We start from the raw sequence: 24,678 nt of genomic DNA, 5'->3' as shown, positions 1-24,678 counted from the left end.
ACGTATTGATTGTTGGGGTCTCATATGGACAATGGTGGTCTCTCATGGACAGTGGTGGTCACGCATTGATTGTGGTGGTCTCACATGGACAGTGGCAGTCTCTCACGGACAATGGAGGTCTCAAATTTTAAACAGAGCCTTTATTTGTATAACGGTGATCGTATAGAGCTGACAATGGTCTCATATGGACAACGATGGTCACGCATTGATTGTGGCAGCCTCATGTGGACAGTGGGAGTCTTACATGGACAATGGTGGTCTCTCATGAACAGTGGCGGTCTCACATGGACAATGAAGGTCTCTTGTTTACAACAGAGGTCTCATATGTAAAACGATGGTTGTATATGGATGACAATGGTTTCATATGGACAGTGGTGGGCACACATGGACAATGGTGGGCATGTATCATTGGTGGTGGCCTCAGAGGGATTGTTGGTGGACATGTATCACCAATGGTCCTCATATGGACAATGGTGGGCTCACATCAGGCAATAGAGGGCCATTCATGGACTTTATTGCCACATACAAAGGCGATTGGTGTGACGGAGATAGTGCAGCACCAAGTTCTCCATGGGGATCCCCCAGGCATAAAGGACCTTCCCTGATTTAATGAGGGGACACATGGCCCCTGTTCTTGGGGGTGCTCCATTGGGAGATCTTACCGTAAGTAAACCATCAGCGCTGCTGGCGAGGGAGGTGAAGGAGTCGGTGGGTGGCAGCTTGGGGCTGGTGCTCAGCTTGTTGTCGCTACGGGTGGAGGCGTCGCTCAGATCTGGGCCCTCGGGATACTCCTCGCTGACACTTTAAAGAAGCAAAAATGACTATGTAAGCAAAAATTTTTAAACCTTTGCAGCCTCTGGATAATAATGAAAAGGACATGAGAAGGAAGACAGCGCCCCCTGGTGTGTGATGGTGTAACAGCAGTGGCTGCAACACAGGTCGCAACTAGCACCGAGCGCCATTCTCCCCCTGGTTATAATTGTAGCCTTCAAGATCTCTGTTACCCACCAGTGAATGGAAACAACATGATATGTGTAACAGTTAAAGGGGATGTACCAGGATAAGAAAGACGGGTGTCCACGTGTACCTGCAATACCTGACGCAGCCTGCATGGTTTTCTTATTTTGTCACAAACCCATTAAAAGGGAATCCATGCTCACATATTGTCCCTGGAGAGATGTGTAATCAGACCTTTGTTTGTGCTGTTAGTAGCAACCTGTGTATATATTGCAGGATTATGGTTTCTGCTAGGGGGATCTCACCCTGCTGTGTTCTGTGCTCTCTGCAGCCAGTGTTAGCTGTTGCCCACCTCATTAAACAGACCGTTGTGTGTGCTGTTAGTAGCAGCAGGACTGTAAAATATGGCTTTATTTTCCAGGATCGTAGCTTCTCCAATTGCGCTGGGGGTGTATCCTCACACTGCTGCGCTCTGTGCTCTCTGCAGCCAGTGGTACCTATCATCCCAGAGTTATGTTTAATCATACCATTGTGTATGTTGTCACAGCAGCAGGTCTGAGAAATATGGATTTATATTCCAGGATTGTGGCTTCTCCAAGTGCACTGTGAATGTATCCAGACACTGCTGTGCTCTGTGCTCTGTGCAGCCAGGGTAACGCAATGTCCCCAGAGAGCTGTGTAATCACACCTTCGTGTATGTTGAACTGTGAAATCTGGGATTATATTCCAGGATGGTAACTTCTCCATCTGCTTTGGGGTTCCTAACACTGCTGTGCTCTGAGTTCTCTGCTTTAAGCTGTATCACAGTCACTCCCCTCTGCTTGAAAATTATAGTAGGCTCTAGGATGAATACCAAAGAAGTGGAGCACAGAGCACAGCAGTGTGAGGACACATGTCCATGATAAATCCGTGTCTCATGATCATGTTGATACATACGCAGCGATATGATTGGACATGAACTAACACAGACTCCAACGTGATTCATTTTACCTGCACTGATACATTGTAGCAAACTATCAGGATAGAATATAGACAGGCGCTGATGGTGGGTTTGGCTCCAAGAGGAGTAAACTGGATGTAATTGTAACAAAGCCCCAGCTGTGAAGAGTATTAGCAGAGCTCTAATGCTTACAGAGGGGTCCACTAACCCTTGTTTTGGGAAGGGGAAGGGGGGGGTCATACTCACCCCAGGCCATTGAGCAGCTCTCGTGGAGACACGTAGTCCTCATCCTCGCTGGTGAGGCCGAGCTCGGTACCATAGCACTGGTGCACCGTGTGCCACAACTCCTGGGGGGACAGCGTCTGCAGGGGGGAAAAATACAGCAGTGATAGCACCATCAACATGTGTAAGAGGGGGAGCGCCCTCTACAGGCAATGTCCAGCTATGCCAGGAAGAAGCTCATAACTACAATACATGGAGTGACATCGCGTCTCATCTGCATACAGGGAGTGACATCGCGTCTCATCTGCATACAGGGAGTGACATCATGTCTCATCTGCATACAGGGAGTGACATCATGTCTCATCTGCATACAGGGAGTGACATCATGTCTCATCTGCATACAGGGAGTGACATCATGTCTCATCTGCATACAGGGAGTGACATCATGTCTCATCTGCATACAGGGAGTGACATCATGTCTCATCTATGACATCATCCGGATGATATGTAAGTAATCTTTACACGTGCAGATACAGATCAGTGATAAAGCAGAGCCAACCACAGAGGAGATAACAGAGTAGAAAGAGCAGATAGTAGAGAAGACAACTGTAAAAAGAGAAGGGGGCAGAGAAATCTAGAGGGGGAAGGCAGAGAAGTCTGGGGGAGGAGCAGAGAAGTCTGGGGGAGGAGCAGAGATGTCTGAGGGAGGAGCAGAGATGTCTGGAGGAGGAGCAGAGATGTCTGGGGGAGGAGCAGAGATGTCTGGGGGAGGAGCAGAGATGTCTGGGGGAGGAGCAGAGATGTCTGGGGGAGGAGCAGAGATGTCTGGAGGAGGAGCAGAGATGTCTGGAGGAGGAGCAGAGATGTCTGGAGGGGGAGCAGAGAAGTCTGGAGGGGGAGCAGAGAAGTCTGGAGGGGGAGCAGAGAAGTCTGGAGGGGGAGCAGAGATGTCTGGAGGGGGAGTAGAGAAGTCTGGAGGAGGAGCAGAGGAAGTCTGGAGGAGGAGCAGAGAAGTCTGGAGGGGGAGCAGAGATGTCTGGAGGGGGAGCAGAGATGTTTGGAGGAGGAGCAGAGATGTCTGGAGGAGGAGCAGATGTGTCTGGAGGGGGAGCAGAGATGTCTGGAGGGGGAGCAGAGATGTCTGGAGGGGGAGCAGAGATGTCTGGAGGGGGAGCAGAGATGTCTGGAGGGGGAGCAGAGATGTCTGGAGGGGGAGCAGAGATGTCTGGGGGAGGAGCAGAGATGTCTGGGGGAGGAGCAGAGATGTCTGGAGGAGGAGCAGAGATGTCTGGAGGGGGAGCAGAGATGTCTGGAGGGGGAGCAGAGATGTCTGGAGGGGGAGCAGAGATGTCTGGAGGGGGAGCAGAGATGTCTGGAGGGGGAGCAGAGCTGTCTGGAGGGGGAGCAGAGAAGTGTGGAGGGGGAGCAGAGAAGTGTGGAGGGGGAGCAGAGATGTCTGCAGGAGGAGCAGAGAAGTCTGGAGGGGGAGCAGAGATGTCTGGAGGGGGAGCAGAGAAGTCTGGAGGGGGAGCAGAGAAGTCTGGAGGGGGAGCAGAGAAGTCTGGAGGGGGAGCAGAGAAGTCTGGAGGGGGAGCAGAGAAGTCTGGAGGGGGAGCAGAGAAGTCTGGAGGGGGAGCAGAGAAGTCTGGAGGGGGAGCAGAGAAGTCTGGAGGGGGAGCAGAGAAGTCTGGAGGGGGAGCAGAGAAGTCTGGAGGGGGAGCAGAGATGTCTGCAGGAGGAGCAGAGAAGTCTGGAGGAGGAGCAGATGTGTCTGGAGGAGGAGCAGATGTGTCTGGGGGAGGAGCAGAGAAGTGTGGAGCAGGAGCAGAGATGCCTGGAGGGGGAGCAGAGAAGTCTGGAGGGGGAGCAGATGTGTCTGGAGGAGGAGCAGAGATGTCTGGAGGGGGAGCAGAGAAGTCTGGAGGGGGAGCAGAGATGTCTGCAGGAGGAGCAGAGATGTCTGCAGGAGAAGCAGAGAAGTCTGGAGGGGGAGCAGAGAAGTCTGGAGGGGGAGCAGAGAAGTCTGGAGGGGGAGCAGAGATGTCTGGAGGAGGAGCAGAGATGTTTGGAGGAGGAGCAGAGATGTCTGGAGGAGGAGCAGAGAAGTCTGGAGGGGGAGCAGAGATGTCTGCAGGAGAAGCAGAGAAGTCTGGAGGGGGAGCAGAGAAGTCTGGAGGGGGAGCAGAGAAGTCTGGAGGAGGAGCAGAGATGTCTGGAGGGGGAGCAGAGATGTCTGGAGGGGGAGCAGAGATGTCTGGAGGGGGAGCAGAGATGTCTGGAGGGGGAGCAGAGAAGTCTGGAGGGGGAGCAGAGAAGTCTGGAGGGGGAGCAGAGAAGGCTGGAGGAGGAGCAGAGAAGGCTGGAAGAGGAGAAGAAAAGTCTGATTGGGAGGCAGAGATGTCTGGAGGGGGAGCAGAGGGTCATGGAGGGAGACTAAGGACACTACAAGATGGCATTGTCTCTCCTCATTGGGGATGCAGTCACACTCTGCTCAGCTCGGTGTTCATGTATATAGGGGAGGCAGAAGGAATAGCTGTTGTTGGAGTGCATGTCGTTGATCTATATATGACTGGCTTCAGGTGTAATATCCCTTTAAGCTTATCCTCTCCCTATAGGTTTCCCTCCTGATAAAGTCTAATTAGAGGAAAGTGAAGGATCGGGGGAAGAGGTCACTGACAATCTCCTTATAGAGCATTGGACTCTTGTAGGGTTCAGTGCATTACAATCACGGGATTATCTTATCAGACGCGGTCAAAGTCTCTACATCACAAATCTTCTGGGGGAAGTGATAGGATTCTCCGTGTGAAGGGTGACATCCTATCTCCACTGTGTCACATATTGGCACGTGACACCTCCCACCGGACCCCAAACACCTAAATCACCTATCATGTGCATGGAATGAAAGGCACTCTCCACCTAAGAGCTTATATTTGCCCAGAGTGCCCAGAGATAAAAAGGGAGGTTTGGAAACAGTCAGCAGGTTGCAATACCTCCTATGGCTCCTCCCCCTATGGCTCCTCCCCCCATCATAGTAGGAACTATTAATCAGATTTTTTTTTACAGTTTATGATGAAGGTAGATCCTGATTTTCAAGATCTCTGCTTGCAGTCAGAAAACAGAGGTTGTGCCTTTAGTCTGGGTTTTGAGCTGCCATTTTTTTTGCCTGATACTCAACTCTCATTTATCCTCGTTTTCTCTGATCACATGACCGGGGGTTATTACCAATAGCAATTACTGAGGAGTAACCAGTTCTGTGTAATTAGGGAGTTGTCGGCTCTAATGTAATTTACTCATTAATACAGGGATATTGCGCACATTACAGCTACAGATCTAACCTGGGGAGCTGTACATGACTCCCTATAAGACCTCATATCTTTCCTTAAAGGGAACCTGTCACCAGGTCACCCCACTAAACTGAGGTCCGGTATAGAATGTCCTTTCTAGAATTCTGTTTCTAATACGAAATCTCGTCAGTTTACTGTGAAAATCACCTGCAAAGTCATGTGACAATCATCAGAGAAGAGTCATATTTTACATGACATGAGTCAAATTTAGAGGAAGTGTCAATTCAGATGCCCTTATCTTCAGTTCTATAGCTCCTAGAAACATGATCTTTGTGTCCTATTAGCGATAAGAACCTTAGCTTTCAGATCCATCAGGCGTGTTGTTCTGTGAACTTCAGAATTGGAGACATAGGCAGTTAAATCATAGGTGGGAAATGGATCGTAATCTGCAGCCTGCATTTCCAACTATGTATTTAGTTGCCTGTATGTCCAGTTCTGTAGATCTCAGAAGCACAAACCTGATGCTATCTGAAAGCCAAGGTTCTTATCTTCAATACGACATAAAAAGCATGTTCCTAGGTGCTATATAACAGAGAATAGAGGCATCTGCAGTGACCGTACCCCAGCAATCACCAAACTTGACTCATCTCATGTGATAATGAGTCATATTTGCCTGATTTGGAATTTAGTTTTTTTATAGTTAATGGGTGAGATTTCACATTAAAAAAAGGAATTTTAGAGAGTGTCTGAAACTCCAATATGGCTGACCAAACCAATAGGATAGGTCATTGATATTCCCCACCCGTCACTCCCACCGATCAGCTGATTAAAGGGAATGTTACTACAGCTGGATCCCATTCACCTCAATGGGATATAAAAAAGAGGTCCATTTACACTACAATGGGTGGGGGGAGGGGATGACGGGTGCAGGGTCTTATCTTCTGGGAAAGGTAAACACAAGGGCGACAGGTAAGGAAAGTGCCAGGTCTGGGATTTGTGTATCTCCTCCAGGTTACCATAATCAGGAGATGGAAGCGAGATAAGAAGAGATGGCGCACCCTGCACCCCCTGTGCGGTCTCCACGCTCCATGGGGTATAGACAATGATCCCACAAGTGCCCAGCTACATGACTAGTGCATGCCTATACAACCAGACAGTGCAGAGATGTAGCAGAGCTGAGTGTGTTGTACAGTTCTCTGTGTGTCTACATCCCGATATCCGGATAGTTTATCCGTTCCCCATTCCCCAATATCGTATCCCCTCACCTTATCTAATAGGGCGTTCTGCCAGAGGCGGAAGATCAGCAGGAAGGAGCGATCCCGGGCACCGAAAGACGTGAAGAAGTGCTGCGCGGAGAGAAAATACCATGAGTAATACACACTACTACATCCGCCCCTTATTCATATCCAGATGTAGCAGAGCTGAGTTTGTCACTTGGTAGCATGCACGGTCATTGTTTTACATAGGACTGCAAGGAAACCATTAATATTATCTTTGGATGACAAATTCAGCTCTGCTACATGTACAGTCTGCAGATAACACTACAAGAGTGCAAACCTTACACCGCACAGAGTAAAACCTCCGCCACCATGGACGTCAGAGGAGGAAGGAGACCGGGGCCCGGGCAGAGCCGCTTGGCAAGTGACAGCTCAGGCAGAAACAGAAGACTTATAGGAGCGATAACCTTCTCCATATCACTACACCAGGGCTAAAGTGCACGTAACTCAGCGATAAGGGGAATCAATGGTGTCACTGCGCTGATAATCACCCGGGATGTACTCATCTACTCCGAGCCACAGGAAAGATGGAGGAAGGTGCAATAGCCTGTACCCCAGAGTGATTACTACATCCTGTATTATACTCCAGGGCTGCACTCACTATTCTGCTGCTGGGGCAGTCACTGTGTAAATACATGACATTACTTATCCTGTACTGATCCTGAGTTACATCCTGTATTATACCCCAGAGCTGCACTCACTATTCTGCTGCTGGTGCAGTCACTGTGTACATACATGACATTACTTATCCTGTACTGATCCTGAGTTACATCCTGTATTATACCCCAGAGCTGCACTCACTATTCTGCTGCTGGTGCAGTCACTGTGTACATACATGACATTACTTATCCTGTACTGATCCTGAGTTACATCCTGTATTATACTCCAGAGCTGCACTCACTATTCTGCTGCTGGTGCAGTCACTGTGTACATACATGACATTACTTATCCTGTACTGATCCTGAGTTACATCCTGTATTATACCCCAGAGCTGCACTCACTATTCTGCTGCTGGTGCAGTCACTGTGTACATACATGACATTACTTATCCTGTACTGATCCTGAGTTACATCCTGTATTATACTCCAGAGCTGCACTCACTATTCTGCTGCTGGTGCAGTCACTGTGTACATACATGACATTACTTATCCTGTACTGATCCTGAGTTACATCCTGTATTATACCCCAGAGCTGCACTCACTATTCTGCTGCTGGGGCAGTCACTGTGTACATACATGACATTACTCATCCTGTACTGATCCTGAGTTACATCCTGTATTATACCCCAGAGCTGCACTCACTATTCTGCTGCTGGTGCAGTCACTGTGTACATACATGACATTACTTATCCTGTACTGATCCTGAGTTACATCCTGTATTATACCCCAGAGCTGCACTCACTATTCTGCTGCTGGTGCAGTCACTGTGTACATACATGACATTACTCATCCTGTACTGATCCTGAGTTACGTCCTGTATTATACTCCAGAGCTGCACTCACTATTCTGCTGCTGGTGCAGTCACTGTGTACATACATGACATTACTTATCCTGTACTGACCCTGAGTTACATCCTGCATTATACTCCAGAGCTGCACTCACTATTCTCACAATACTCACTAACAAGCAAGGACTGCTCAGGATTTCATATTCTTGGTTGTGTTACATAACACCCCCCTGCAGTACCTCCTCTTGCAGTGTGGGGGCGTTTCTCTCACCTTCTCGGTCTCTGTGCACACTTGGATGGCGTTGGGAATCACTTTAGCCGTCTTCTCCTTCTTGATGCATTTGATGTCTTTCAGTTGGATTGTGATCTGATCGACAGAAGAAGAAGAACATCCTGAGACCGGACCCCAAATTATTAACCAACATCTTGTGACTATTTCCATTACAGCCCAGTATGTGCCCAGCATGCGTTACTCTAATCTCACCACTGGGGGAGCTCTTCCTCTACTATACACCCAGGATTCTCGTGTCTTCTCCTATAGATTCTCAGTAAAATCTTTTCTAGGAAATTTCGGCTCTGTCTTACGTCAGTAACTATAAATAGCGTCATATGACCTGCCCTCGGCTCTGACTACAGACCCGGCGCTGGGTGTTTTGTAATTTCCTCTGTTATCCAACACTGTGGTGTTAACGACTCTCTAAAAAAAAAAAGGAGTCAAAACCCTCATTTGCATCACTCACGGTGGTTTCCCAGCGGAATATGTTGCTATGGAAACAGATCCAGTTCTCAGACAAGTAGAGTCTTCCTTGAAGGAGGATATCCCTCTGCAGAGCGCAGGAGTAATCTGGAGGAGGAGGAGAGGGAAACAGTCAGCAATCAGGGAGGAAGATGATGGAAGAACACGCGGGATCTATACATCCGACTTACCCACGATGAGTCGCTCCGAATCGGGTAACTTCTTGAAGATCTTGCGGAAGTCTTCGTTGCGTTGCTTGTAATTGGGGCTCAACATCTGGAAGGGAAATGGAGCAAAGATATAGCAATGACTTCCAAGTGATGTGGAAACAGTCAGCATGACCGCAATGCATTGTACTATCTGTATACGGCTGTGTGTGTATATGGATGTGTATACGTGTATCTTTGTGTCCGTATACCGCCACATGGTGCACGTCACACTATAGGATGACGGATACTCACGCTGTAGAAGCTCTGGATCTTCTAGAAGAGAAAAGAAAACATGCAGTCACTAGAGGACAGAGAACAAGATGGCGGCTGGAGGGGTGCGGGGCAATCAGAGGTCTTTAAAATAGTTATAGGGGGCTTCCTTCCCTCCCCTTACACATAATATCATCCTCCAGAGCTGAGCATGCAGGTACTCGTCATCAAACTTATAATGGTTTCCATTCACTGACAGCAAGCCGTAGGCTCTGCTCACCTTGCTGTTCCATATGGAGGCCCTGGCGCTGAGCTGAGGGGGCAGCGGGGTCCCGGGCTGGGAGTTGGGTAGCTGTGCGTTGCTCTGGATGGCGGTGGGCACTGCCCCCGGTGGGGGTGACGTGGGGGTCCCGGCACTCGGAGTCCTCTCGAATGAATTATCCGATCCCTTTTCCACCATATTTTCCACCTCGCTCCCGGAGAGCCGTTTCCGCGTGGCGGGGGAGTTGCTGGGCGTGCTGCGCGGGGTGATGCTACCAGAGCTGGAGACACAAGAGAGGGATCAGAAACACAACCCAAATCCTTCTACTCCAGTCACATCCAGAGCTGTCCTCACAGTGATGTCTCTGCAGCTCTGGCTGTGACTGGAGGGTGAACACAGACATGAGAGACCCCACATCATCTGCATATCTCCGGCTGCTGTTTGCTCAGACTGTTGGCGGCTCTGATCTAAGTGGATGATGGGAGTCCTGCTCCTCCTTGTGTGAAGACATCAATGTGGTAATAACGCAATCTGCATTAATTACAGGTGGGGGGAGGGTCGGGGGTCACACCAGGGGGATTCATGCCTCAAATACACAACAACAGTCTGATGGGATGTAAATAGAAGGTCTTGTCTTCTGCAGGGTCCTGGTACCAGACGGGGTCCACAGGATTAGCCCTATGGGGGGCACCATGTTACACATATTGGATTGGGGTCCCATGTGTCTCACATCAATTTTAACTCAGTGGGGATGACAACCTACCTCAAATGTTGCGACATACGCCCACCCCCCCCTCCCAATGAATGTTACAAGACACCCTGCACCCCCAAGAATACAAGACATACTACCCCCCCCCCAATGTTATGAGACATACTACCCCCCCCCCAATGTTATGAGACATCCCGTCCCCCCAATATTTTGAGACATCCCGTCCCCCCATGTTATCAGACATCCTGCGCTCCCCCAATGTTATGAGACATCCTGCGCTCCCCCAATGTTATGAGACATCCCGCGCTCCCCCAATGTTATGAGACATCCCGCCCCCAATGTTATGAGACATCCCGCCCCCCATGTTATGAGACATCCTGCGCTCCCCCAATGTTATGAGACATCCTGCCCCCCAATGTTATGAGACATCCTGACCCCCATGTTATGAGACATCCTGCCCCCCGTGTTATCAGACATCCCGCCCCCCGTGTTATGAGACATCCTGCCCCCCATGTTATGAGACATCCTGCCCCCCATGTTATCAGACATCCTGCCCCCCATGTTATGAGACATCCCGCCCCCCATGTTATGAGACATCCTGCCCCCCATGTTATCAGACATCCCGCCCCCCATGTTATCAGACATCCCGCCCCCCATGTTATCAGACATCCCGCCCCCCATGTTATCAGACATCCTGCCCCCCATGTTATCAGACATTCTGCGACCCCCAATGTTATGAGACATCCTGCGACCCCCAATGTTATGAGACATCCTGCCCCCCATGTTATCAGACATCCTGCCCCCCATGTTATCAGACATCCTGCCCCCCATGTTATGAGACATCCTGCCCCCAATGTTATGAGACATCCCGCCTACCCTCCTCAATGTGTTCATTGTCTGTTCATTACAATAATCAGACAAATCATTAATAAAGGTGCCGGGTTCTATCACGCACAAGACATCTGAGAAGTTTGGGGGGTCTGCACTTTCCATCTTGCACACATCCCCCTCCCCTGGTTCTATCGCTGTCTGTCCTATCAACTTCAGAACCTGTCGGCACATAAAAGCTTGGAGCGGAGCCAGGAATGTGCTGCTTATAACACAAAGAAGGAAGGAAACATCACAAGTCTGATAGGAACCTTCATCCTCAACATTAAAGGGGAACTCTGCCTACATCTGCCCTCAGGGGCCTGGATGTGAGAGCCCAACCAGCTCACAGAATGTACTAAGATTATCTGCGCTCTATAGAACATCCAACATAAGGTGGAGTTCCCCTTTAAGAAGTCATCCATTCAAGTCGGCTGGCGGAGTTACACCTTTTAGTCAAACCTAAAAAATCAAGCCTCAGAGGGGAGCCTAAATATTATGTTTTAGATCTGAGTCTCCACCTACAGTGCACCACTTTTTTTTTGGTGCACCTTTAACACACTTCTGTCCTAAACCTTTTTGATATGAGAATTGTGTCACATCCAATCACTCACATGCACCGGGAAGAAGAAGGTGAACACCGGGGACCTGAGCGGGGAAGCAGCACATGCAGGAAATTGGACGCACGATCTTAGCTACAAATCCTCGTCGGACAACGCACCTCGGGGATCAGGACGGTAAATGTGTCCAATAGTATAATCCCTGCCTTTTGGTCCGGTGTAGCCTAATTTTCTTTTTTTATCCAGGACTCTCTGTGTAGCTCAGCCTAAAGTTCAGCCCAAACTACCCGATGTAGTCTCAGTCTATATGATATCTATCTCTAGTCTCAGTCTATAGGACAGTGATGGCGAACCTTTTAGAGGCCGAGTGCCCAAACTACAACCAGGACCCGCTTATTTATCGCAAAGTGCCAACACAGAAATGTAATTTGTGATTTATACTCCCTTCTCGGTCACAGTTTTCATTGATACCAGCCCCTGAGGACACCAATAAAGCAGAAAATAGTCCCAGGTACAGCTGTCACTTTAAAATACCTCTGTGCACAGCAAGTCCTGGGCTGTCTGGGACTGCAGGAAGATACCTGGAGTCATCTCTGGTAATGGCCTGGGTGCCCACAGAAAGGGCTCTGAGTGCCACCTCCAACACCAGTGCCATAGGTTAGCCATCACTGCTATAGGACATCCCCAAATGTTTTTGGTCTGAGTCTCTCCCAGTACAGTACTGAGCCAAAGAGCTGACAATCTAGCTTCCATGGGAGTCATTCACACTATACAAATATACAACATACACAGAGAGAGAGCACAAACATATCATACAATCTGCAATGCCAAGGCTGAGCCAAAGAGCTGACAATCTAGCAGTGCGGCAGGAATGATACAATCTATGTGCTACGCTGCAGTATAAGTTGAAGCTACAGTACAAGTTATAAACAATGTTAAAAAGGTAAAACTTACAGAATGCTAGGAGTGCGGCCCCCTCCGCCTGGCCCTTCCGATGCTACATGCTATTATCCCCTGTATACATAGCGGAGCAGGTGTCTGGAGCAGCTGGCCGCCCCTCTCCCCTCCTCTCCATGGCTTTCCCTGCTCCCAGACAGATGCTGCAAGTGAAGAGGGTGACAGATGCCGCTCAGTGCTGCCCCCACTGGTCACAGCACAGCAATGCCATGAGGATCTGACCCTGACAACTAGCCCGGGGGTAAAGCCACGCGCCAGGATCACTAAAAAAACTAACCCTTACCCTGCAGCTGTCACATATACATCTTCATTTCAAGATCTCTGCTTGCTGTCATGTCATTACATACAACCAGGTGTAGAAAACCTGTACATATCTAACACCTCTTACAATTATATTCAGTCTAGAATGGGCTAGAGTCAATGGGCTGATACATGGTAACAAACTACCAGCAGCGACACTAGACAGATCCATTCTGAAGCTGATGGGTTCCTCTCACACAAGAACCAATCTAGACCCGATACAGGTTAAAGGGAACATGTTAGGAGTTTTCGCCCCACTAAACTAGTAGTCCCTTCAGGATGGGGATGCATTGTGCTTTCTAGAATTCCTTCTTTTATGGGAAATCTCCCCCATTTACTTAGAAAAATAGAATCTCCCACAAAGTCCAGCAAATATGACTCTTCTCACCTCAATTGCACATGAGATGAGTCAAGTTTAGTGGTTGCGTGTAATTTGAGAACCCCCTATCCTCTATTCTATAGCACCTACAAATGTGATTTTTGTCATATTAAAATCTCATCTTTCAGATCACATCAGGCTTATGGCTTTGTGATCTACAGAAACGAATATACAGACAAATAAAGACAAAGTTGGAAATGCGAGCTGCAGATAGAGAACCAGTTCCTGTCTATTTTGTAACTATTCTGTTGATCACAGAACCATAAGCTCCACGAGATCTATAAAAATGAGATTCTTATCTTTAAAATGACACTAAAAACACATTTCTAGGTGCTACAGAACCAAAGACAGGAGCTTCTGAAGTGACTCCTGCAACCTCTAATCTTGACTCGTCTCATGTGAAAATGCGGTGAGAAGGGTCATATTTACCTGACTTTATAGGTAAATAGGTGAAATTTCACCTAAAAAAAGGAAATTCTAGGAAGGACATTTTACCCTTGTACCATAGTTTAGTGGAGTAAAACCTGGTGACAGGTTCTTTCAGCTGTTATATATGTCTTAGAGTGAATAAAAAAGTGAATGTTCTAATTCACAGACAGCAAGCGGAGATCTCGAAGATTAGGACATTGCTGAACTTCCAATGTTTTGCATAAAATGTCACAATGTATCTACTTCCTGCGCTGATACATTGTACAGAACCACAACCTATAAAATCCCTCTTTACCTCTTAAAGGAGTACACATCAGCGTCAGCGGAGACCCCGGGCGAAACAGATGAAGTGTGTGTATACATGTACACCCCGTACACAAAAAGTGCCCCTCCTCCGCCTCCCGCATTGTGTCTGTGCAGGGAACAGCTGAGGACACACGGCTCCCGGCCGCCCCACCTGTCACCAGGCCGCTCCAACTGTGCAGACACTTTAAGACATCCCCCAATATACAGGGAACAATTGCAGTCGATATTTTTAGGTCTGAATTGTGGGGTGTAATAGAACTTAGCCATTCAGGAGCCTGGGAAAGCTGGGTGACAACCTTACAGGAGCTGCCTATGGGTGAGAAGCTGGATGGGATATTACAGGTCACATGACACCCCTAGCATTTCCTATCCCTTATCACTCTGTAATTCCTGGTTTCCCGTTGCTCAATCCTGTAGTGTACAGAGCCGGGACACTCATCATATCTACACAATTCTTAGAAGTGAAGGGAACCTGTCAGCAAGTGTGACCATACACACTGCAGCCAGTATTATGTATTGTCCCTGGAGAGATGTGTAATCAGACCTCACACTGCTGTGCTCTGTGCTGTCTGCAGCCAGTATTATGTATTGTCCCTGGAGAGATGTGTAATCAGACCTCACACTGCTGTGCTCTGTGCACTCTGCAGCCAGTGTTATGTATTGTCCCTGGAGAGATGTGTAATCAGACCTCACACTGCTGTGCTCTGTGCACTCTACAGCCAGTATTATGTATTGTCCCTGGAGAGATGTGTAATCAGAACTGTGCTTATGTTGTTAGTAAAAGCAGAATTGTGAAATATAGAATTTTATTCCAGGAAAGAACTGGGGGGAGTGTCCTCACACTGCTGTGCTCTTAGCGCTCTGCTGTTAGGTATTGTCCCTGGAGAGACGCATAATCAGATCTTTGTACATGTTTTGAGTAGCAGCGGGACTGTTAAAGATGAATGTATATTCCAGGAGTATAGCTTCTACAAGAGCACTGGGGAGCAAGGCCTCACACTGCTGTGCTCCCTACTCTCTGCAGCCAGCGTAAGGTATTGTCACTGTGAAGCCGTGCAACCATAGCAATGGATACATGTTGTTGATAGCAGCAGGGCTGTGAAATAAATTTCAACTACACTTTTTAGTCAGGATCCAGAACAAAAGGGCTGAGGAGCATATCAATGCACAGAGCTAAGAGAACAGCAGTGTAAGGAAACACAACCCCATTGCCCGTGGGGAAGCTACAATCCTGAAATATAAATCCATATATCAAAGTCCTGCTGCTACTAACAATAAACGCAAAGATACAATTACACATCACTCCAGAGACATTACCTAACGCTGGCTGCACAGAGCACAACAGTGTGAGGGCACGCATCCAACGCCCTTGGAGAAGCTGCAATCTTGGAATATAAATCCATATTTCACAGTCCATCTGCTACCAACAACATACAGAGAAGGTACGATTACACATGTCTCTGGAGACAATACCTAACACTGCCTGCAGAGTGCCAAGAGCACAGCAGTGTAAGGACGCTGCCCCAGAAGCTACAATCCTGGGATATAAATCTATATTTTTACACATTTCTCACAATGACATGTCATTCATCCTTTGCCAAGTAGTGATATTGCTCCCTCTAGTGGAGCTAGAAGAACAGCGCCATCCTCTGTGTAGTGGCCGCCTCGTGTTACTGCAGCCCGGCTACTATTTATATGCCAATTACCTGGCTGGCCACTACATGGATTATGGAGCTGTTCTTCTGACACCCCAGGCAGCCACAATTAGCTGATTTCTGGAGAAAAAAACTTACAAAAGTTTCACAAACTTTCTCTTCCATAGGGACAAACTCCAGGTGAAGTGACCTTGCGCCCCTCGTATATGACCTTGCGCCCCTCGTATATATAAATACAGCCTGAGAGCGGGGAGAAGCGGCAGGAAACAGGAGGCTCCTGGCGCGCTGCGCTTCTTATTTGTTTTAAGAAACTCGCATTGAATTAAACAAATACAGAACGGGATCGCAGCAAGCTGGATGGGAAATCTGCGTTCCTAGGGAGGTCACCGCGTCCTTGAGAAGTGCCATCCACCCATCCCGGGGACAAAGTTATTATAATAAGTGGGACTTGCTTATTACGCATTACATTAGAAAGAATATAAGTGCATTTCATATTTATTTAAGTGTCCTCACACTGCTGTTCTCTGTGCACTGCCATGCTTTGACAACGCTATAGCAGGCTTCCTTTTCCACACTAGTGCAGTAAATCAGAGCAAAAGGTGGGAAGGACAAATGTGAGTAAGTTCAATGCAAAGTACAAAGAGCGCAGCAGTGTGAGGACACCCAGCTTCGTGCAATAGAATATAAATTCATTTTCAAAGTCCTGCTGCTACTAACACACACAAAAATTATAAGCATTAGCTCCTCCTTCAACCTTGGCTCCTCCTTATTTCGTTAACCAAGCTCCGCCCCATCTTTCAATAATCACATAATAATTAATAATATGAACGAGTATAAAAAAAAAACATTCACAGATTGTCATTACTTATCATCATATATGAGGACGTTATCCGTGAATGAAATTCCAGAACTACGGTAAAGACTGACACTAACCTGATGCAGTAGGACGGAGGAAGTAACATGTGTAATATAGCCGTGTATAATAATAATGCTAAATTATAGACTATATCAGAAGTGTCTAGAGCAGGACCGTTCTAGTTACCCACGGCAACCAATCAGAGCTCAGCTTTCATTTCCCCACAGCTGTTTACAAAATGAAAGCTGAGCTCTGATTGGTTTCCATGGGCAACTGAAACTATTTTACCTCAGACACTGATAAATCTCCCCTTTATGGGTCCGTGGGCCCCCGACCCCCCCATGTGTAGTGTAATAAGAGTCCGGAGTGGGGGGCTTGTGTTTTCAGGTCTTTAGTAGATGATAGAGGCCGCATGTAATCTCCTCCTGTGCTGGTAGTTACACAAGCGGCCGCACATCAGGTTTTGCATTCTCCTTCAGCAATGTAAACACGCCAGCGAATAAATAAATCTCCTCAAATATTTTATCGTCTCCATGTACATAGGAAGACGGGGTGGGGGTGCCCAGGACAGATTACACATAAGAACCGCGTGTAACCGCGTCCTAAAAGAGCCCTATAAAGAATCCTCTGTGCCCTAAAAAGAGTCCCCCATGTCCTTAGAGTCCTATAATGAGTCCTCTGTGTCCACCCCCATGTCCTTAAAGGGGTTTTCCCACAAACAGAAGTTAGGCCCTATACATAGGATAGGGGCCTAACTTGCTGATGGGTGGGGATCTCAGTGATGAGACCCCCACAGATCCAGAAAATGAGGGGTCTGAGGGGGTCCCACATACCTCTGTCGGACCCCTCGTCGCTCCAGGAGAGTATTGGAGCAGATGGCCGTTCTGCTCCATGCATTTCAATAGAGCTGACGGAAATTGGCGAGCGCCGCGCTCAGCAATTTCCGTCAGCTCCATAGAGATTAATGGAACAGAACAGTCATTCACGGCCGTCTGCTCCATTACTCTCCCGGAGCGACGAGGGGTCTGACAGAGGTATGTGGGACCCCATCAGACCCCTAGTTTTCTGGATCTGTGGGGTCTCATCACTGATAACTGTGGATAAGGCCTAACTTCTGTTTCGTGGGAAAACCCCTTTAAAGAGTCCTATAAAGAATCCTCTTTTCCCTAAAAGAGTCCTCCATGTCCTAAAAGAGTCCTATTAAGAGCCCCTTGTGTCCTAAAAGAGTCATCTGTGTCCTAAAAGAGTCATCCGTGTCCTAAAAGAGTCCTATAAAGAACCCTCCATGTCCTAAAAGAGTCTTCCATGTCCTAAAAGTCATCTGTGTCCTAAAAGAGTCTTCTGTGTCCTAAAAGAGTCCTATAAAGAACCATCCATGTCCTAAAAGAGTCTTCCATGTCCTAAAAGTCATCCGTGTCCTAAAAGAGTCTTCTGTGTCCTAAAAGAGTCCTATAAAGAACGCTCCATGTCCTAAAAGAGTCTTCCATGTCCTAAAAGAGTCATCCGTGTCCTGAAAGAGTCTTCTGTGTCCTAAAAGAGTCCTATAAAGAACCATCCATGTCCTAAAAGAGTCATCTAAGATCTGAACCAGGGTTAAGTGTCCTCTCAGTAACACCTGGCACTAGTGGCCCACTCTGTGCCTTGGCCCCGCATTGAGTTGATTTAGTCACTGACTAACCCCTTCTGATACACAGTTATGACTTGGCGCCGGTTCCTCCTCACATGTAGGTTACAAGCCCTTGTCTGGGTGACGGCGGTGTACGCCTAGAGGGGACACGTGTCCTCCTCCCGATCCTCCTCCCTCCTTGTCTGCCAATTTGGCATCATCCCCGCGCATCTGAATGCGTCTACTGTGCAGGGCCTGGATGTTCAGGTATCACTCTTTATTGTAACCCTGCACCAGGAGGCTCTGGATGGACATTGCGGAGATTATTGTTATGGTAATGTGCCGATGCTGAAAGAAAGTATCACTGGTATATGACACCATTGTGCAGTATTGCCGTCCCCGGGGGTAATGGTGCTCTGGGAATAGCTCTCGAGGAAGTCGCCATGAAGGCACAGAAATAAAACTTGCTTCCCTCTTTTAGCACATCTGCTCCTCGCTGTTATTTATACCCTCGGGTAAAGATTTCACTTCCGCACAGACCCTAAATATAAACACCACCCAAATCGCAGTCTGTTTTATAGCTATACAGTCCTTCATACAGAATAATACCGCCATATAGTGCTAAGATAAGTCAAACAGCAAATACATAAGTGCCAAAATAACAAAGCTACACGGTAGTGCTATAAGTGGTGCTATTTCACCATATAGCAGTATAGCCCAGTGCCATATACGACCGCCATATAGCTGTGACACTATTAAGCACAAAACAAATCCAAAAACCTTGGTGTAGTCCCTGATACTGTTATGCAAAACCCACATAATACCGCCATTCGGCACTTACATAAATGAATACAAAACTGTGCCAAATAATCACTGCTTACATAATACTGCCATATAACATATAAATAAAATATGCCATATGGAGCTGGCATAATATTGCTACATTGTGCCTACATGATATTGCCATATAGCAGAATTTTGCTACACAGTGGCAACATGTTATCGCCATATCACATAACAGCGCCATGTAGTCCACTCATAATATTGCCATATACTGTTTATATAATATAGCTATATAGTGTCTACATAATCTTGCCAAATAGTGTTTCCTAATAATACCATATAGTGCTCACATTAGAACTCTATATAGTGCTGACAACAATCTTGCCACATAGTACTGACATAATATTGCCACATAGTACTGACATAATATTGCCACATAGTACTGACATAATATTGCCACATATTACTGACATAATATCGCCACATAGTACTGACATAATATTGCCACATAGTACTGACATAATATCGCCACATAGTACTGACATAATATTGCCATACAATGCTGACATAATGTAGCCACATAGTACTGACATAATATTGCCACATAGTACTGACATAATATCGCCACATAGTACTGACATAATATTGGCCCATAATACTGACATAATATTGCCATACAATGCTGACATAATACCACCATGTCATACTAATATAAGTACTTATATACAGTCCTTCCATAATTACTGCCCTTATAGAGATAACATTGTACAGTAATGCTATTTGGTTTTTCACATAATACCGCCATACGGTAAACACATCAGACAAGACAAAAAGTCTATCAATCACTGGCTGCAATGTTCTGCCCCACCACCAGAGGTCTCCATATGAATTGGTGGTCATGTGATTCCCTTCCATACTATAACGTGGTAACAATACGTCCCTCTGATGTGTGTAAGGGGATCTGTATACAATGTGCCAGGTAACACACACTCATCAACTATATATGACACCTGCCCCTATGTACTACAGAGCAGCATTACATCATGTGACCTCCTCTCCTGAAATACTCTGTGCTGCTGGTGCTCCGCTCCAAAGTCTCCTCTTTGATTCCCAGACTGTGACCTCCCCATTAGATCAGTCCCCATTGGACCTCCTCTCCAAAAATACTCTGTGCTGCTGGGCGGCTGGCACTTTCTATAGCACAATGATGGATTTTCTTTCTATTTATATCCGTGGGAAATCACAGCTTCTTCCACCATTTTCCTAGCAGTCTAGGAACTGCTCGCTGCCCTCTCTGAAATACTCTGTGCTGCTGAGCACTCTGCATCTTCCATTATGTCATTGTCAGTTCAAGATTCTTCTTCTGAAACACTCTGTGCTGCTGTAGGACCATTCGGTAACCTCCGTATACCTCACATCCATTGCTCCTCACTTCCTTCACCATGTCTAACTCTATTCCTAAAATACTCTGTGCTGCTGGAAAGGCCTTGCAACCCCCCAATCATTGATCTCCCACAAGATCAGAACGCTCCTTTCCTAAAATACTCTGTGCTGCTTTTGCATTACAACTGCTCCATCTAGAATATGTTTGTTAGTGTACAATTCTCCTTAAACTCTCTGTGCTGCTGTCCTACCCATACAACCGGTAACCTCTCCTGAAACACTCTGTGCTGCTGTCCATACAACCCCGTACAACCGGTAACCTCTCCTGAAACACTCTGTGCTGCTGTCCATACAACCCCATACAAACGGTAACCTCTCCTGAAACTCTCTGTGCTGCTGTCCTACCCATACAACTCCATACAAACGGTAACCTCTCCTGAAACACTCTGTGCTGCTGTCCATACAACCCCATACAAACGGTAACCTCTCCTGAAACTCTCTGTGCTGCTGTCCTACCCATACAACTCCATACAAACGGTAACCTCTCCTGAAACACTCTGTGCTGCTGTCCATACAACCCCATACAAATGGTAACCTCTCCTGAAACACTCTGTGCTGCTGTCCTACCCATACAACCCCATACAACGGTAAACTCTCCTGAAACACTCTGTGCTGCTGTCCTACCCCGTACGATCCCATAGAAATAGTAAACTCTCCTGAAACACTCTGTGCTGCTGTCCTACCCCGTACGATCCCATAGAAATAGTAAACTCTCCTGAAACACTCTGTGCTGCTGTCCTACCCATACGATCCCATAGAAATAGTAAACTCTCCTGAAACACTCTGTGCTGCTGTCCTACCCCGTACGATCCCATAGAAATAGTAAACTCTCCTGAAACACTCTGTGCTGCTGTCCTACCCATACGATCCCATAGAAATAGTAAACTCTCCTGAAACACTCTGTGCTGCTGTCCTACCCCGTACGATCCTATGGAAACAGTAAACTCTCCTGAAACACTCTGTGCTGCTGTCCTACCCATAAGATCCAATAGAAACAGTAAACTCTCCTGAAATCCTCTGTGCTGCTGTCCTCCCCTTACGATCCTACAGAAACAGTAAACTCTCCTGAAATCCTCTGTGCTGCTGTCCTCCCCTTACGATCCTACAGAAACAGTAAACTCTCCTGAAACTCTCTGTGCTGCTGTCCTACCCATACAACCCCATACAAACAGAAACCTCCCCTGAAACACTCTGTGCTGCTGTCCTACCCATATGATCCCATAGAAACACTAAACTTTCCTGAAACTCTCTGTGCTGCTGTTTTACCCATATGATCCCACACTAAGAGTAAACTCTCCTGAAATCCTCTGTGCTGCAGACAGCTACTTCCACTGTTGCGACACGCTCATGTTATACCACTTAACCCTCCAGCGGGGGAGGGGGGTTGCGGAGTGTTTGGAGGAGAATTCACAGCTCTGTGGCCAGGAATGTCAGTGACAATCACACAGCGAGGAGTCTATTCACTGCGGGCTACACAGGAGGCCCATTGTCTGCACGCAGAGGAGCGCACCTGCCCCGCCACCGGAGTCAAGTGTCCCCAATAAAACCCAAAATCTGGCTCTGTCTCACCGGATTGGGTTTACATGTATTATATATCCTGCGCTGTTACACTGTAACAAACCCTCAAAATCAATAAGAGATTTGTCTATAATGACTTTGCCAAAATTTGTACCAGTAAAATACGGAGGAGAAAGTAGATATGGGTCATAGTGGCAAACCCTCAGCTGTGAAAAGTCCTGGGTATGTAAAAGAGTATAAACAAGTCCCAGATAGAAAACCTGCAGCAGAGACTTTTATGTCCAAGATAGAAAACCTGCAGCAGAGACTGACGTCCCAGATAGAAAACCAGCAGCAGAGACTGATACGTCCAAGATAGAAAACCTGCAGCAGAGACTGTTATGTCCCGGATAGAAAACCTGCAGCAGAGACTGTTATGTCCCGGATAGAAAACCTGCAGCAGAGACTGTTATGTCCAAGATGGAAAACCCGCAGCAGAGACTGATATGTCCCGGATAGAAAACCTGCAGCAGAGACTGATATGTCCCAGATAGAAAACCTGCAGCAGAGACTGATATTCCCAGATAGAAAACCTGCAGCAGAGACCGATATGTCCCAGACAAAAAACCTGCAGCAGAGACCGATATGTCCCAGACAAAAAACCTGCAGCAGAGACCGATATGTCCCAGACAAAAAACCTGCAGCAGAGACCGATATGTCCCAGACAAAAAACCTGCAGCAGAGACTGATATGTCCCAGACAAAAAACCTGCAGCAGAGACTGATATTCCCAGATAGAAAACCTGCAGCAGAGACTAATATGTCCCAGATAGAAAACCTGCAGCAGAGACTGATATATCCCAGATAGAAAACCTGCAGCAGAGACTGATATGTCCCAGATAGAAAACCCGCAGCAGAGACTGATATATCCCAGATAGAAAACCCGCAGCAGAGACTGATATATCCCAGATAGAAAACCCGCAGCAGAGATTGATATGTCCCGGATAGAAAACCTGCAGCAGAGACCGATATGTCCCAGATAGAAAACCTGCAGCAGAGACTGATATGTCCCAGATAGAAAACCCGCAGCAGAGACTGATATGTCCAAGATAGAAAACCTGCAGCAGAGACTGATATGTCCAAGATAGAAAACCTGCAGCAGAGACTGATATGTCCAAGATAGAAAACCTGCAGCAGAGACTGTTATGTCCCAGATAGAAAACCTGCAGCAGAGACCGATATGTCCCAGACAGAAAACCTGCAGCAGAGACTGATATGTCCCGGATAGAAAACCTGCAGCAGAGACTGATATGTCTCAGACGGAAAACCCGCAGCAGAGACTGATATGTCCCAGATAGAAAACCTGCAGCAGAGACTGATATGCCCCAGTCCCAGATAGAAAACCTGCAGCAGAGACCGATATGTCCCAGACAAAAAACCTGCAGCAGAGACCGATATGTCCCAGACAAAAAACCTGCAGCAGAGACCGATATGTCCCAGACAAAAAACCTGCAGCAGAGACTGATATTCCCAGATAGAAAACCTGCAGCAGAGACTAATATGTCCCAGATAGAAAACCTGCAGCAGAAACTGATATGTCCCAGATAGAAAACCTGCAGCAGAGACTGATATGTCCCAGATAGAAAACCCGCAGCAGAGACTGATATATCCCAGATAGAAAACCCGCAGCAGAGATTGATATGTCCCGGATAGAAAACCTGCAGCAGAGACCGATATGTCCCAGATAGAAAACCTGCAGCAGAGACCGATATGTCCCAGATAGAAAACCTGCAGCAGAGACTGATATGTCCCAGATAGAAAACCCGCAGCGGAGACTGATATGTCCAAGATAGAAAACCCGCAGCAGAGACTGATATGTCCCAGATAGAAAACCTGCAGCAGAGACCGATATGTCCCAGACAGAAAACCTGCAGCAGAGACTGATATGTCCCGGATAGAAAACCTGCAGCAGAGACTGATATGTCTCAGACGGAAAACCCGCAGCAGAGACTGATATGTCCCAGATAGAAAACCTGCAGCAGAGACTGATATGCCCCAGTCCCAGATAGAAAACCTGCAGCAGAAACTTACATGTCCTAGTCCCAGATAGAAAACCTGCTGCAGAATTTGACGTGTCCCTGATGAGCGTCTCAGGTGTAAAAGGGCCAAAACAGTTGACGGGAAAACTCTGGGATCCGTTCCCTGTCCCTGATTTTCCGCTGCGCTGGATGAAAACACAAGATTTGCCTCTTTCCGGTGGAGTCATCCCGACCGGCAAAACATGAGAAACAACTGGCAGCGAGGAGAGAAGGGAAGACGCAGCCAAACAGGAGCCAAACAGAGAGCAAGGAGGGAGGACTGTGCCAGGAAACAGAGATGGGCCGGCGCCAGGGGGCAATCCTCCCGGACCAGCGCCGGCCCTGGGCGGCCCATGTCCTCCCTGCTTACATAAAGAGGTTAACAATTGTATCCAGTATATGTAACTACTTACAGCTGAGGCGGTGTTACAGTAACATCCAGGACTGTATCATGTGGATGGAGCTCAGTACACAGAGCACAGCAGTGTGAGGATCAACCCCCAAGTTCACTGATACTACAGTCCTGCAAAATAATCTCATATATCACAGTCCTGCTGCTATACAAAAAGGTCGGATTACACATTTCACCAGGGATAACATCTAACACTGGCTACAACGAGCACAGAGCACAGCAGTGTGAGGACAAACCCCTAGTATACTCAGAGAAGCTACAATCCTGGAACAAAAATCCACACTTTACGCTGCTATTAG

At 47.4% G+C, this 24,678-nt stretch overlaps 1 protein-coding gene across 7 annotated transcripts in view; it reads right to left on the bottom strand.

The window, feature by feature from the left end:
* GRAMD1A (GRAM domain containing 1A) overlaps nt 1-24,678 on the bottom strand; it is a 104,888-nt gene that overhangs the window by 18,653 nt on the left and 61,557 nt on the right. For 4 of the 7 annotated variants that reach the window (XM_072155080.1, XM_072155079.1, XM_072155086.1 and 1 more), the window contains 8 exons: nt 9,562-9,823; nt 9,324-9,344; nt 9,054-9,138; nt 8,867-8,970; nt 8,398-8,493; nt 6,669-6,749; nt 2,144-2,259; nt 663-801 (listed from right to left, as the gene is read on the bottom strand). In XM_072155080.1, coding sequence (XP_072011181.1) covers nt 663-801; nt 2,144-2,259; nt 6,669-6,749; nt 8,398-8,493; nt 8,867-8,970; nt 9,054-9,138; nt 9,324-9,344; nt 9,562-9,823 — 904 coding nt within the window. Of the gene's footprint in view, nt 1-662; nt 802-2,143; nt 2,260-6,668; nt 6,750-8,397; nt 8,494-8,866; nt 8,971-9,053; nt 9,139-9,323; nt 9,345-9,561; nt 9,824-16,638; nt 16,736-23,980; nt 24,205-24,678 lie in introns of those variants that run through there. The other 3 variants (XM_072155084.1, XM_072155082.1, XM_072155081.1) reach the window with 3 other exon arrangements.

Source organism: Engystomops pustulosus, chromosome 6 (genome assembly GCF_040894005.1).
Source record: "Engystomops pustulosus chromosome 6, aEngPut4.maternal, whole genome shotgun sequence".
NCBI lineage: Eukaryota > Metazoa > Chordata > Amphibia > Anura > Leptodactylidae > Engystomops > Engystomops pustulosus.
The sequence above is the reverse complement of the archived record's forward strand: the minus strand, read 5'-3'. Positions and strand labels throughout refer to the sequence as shown.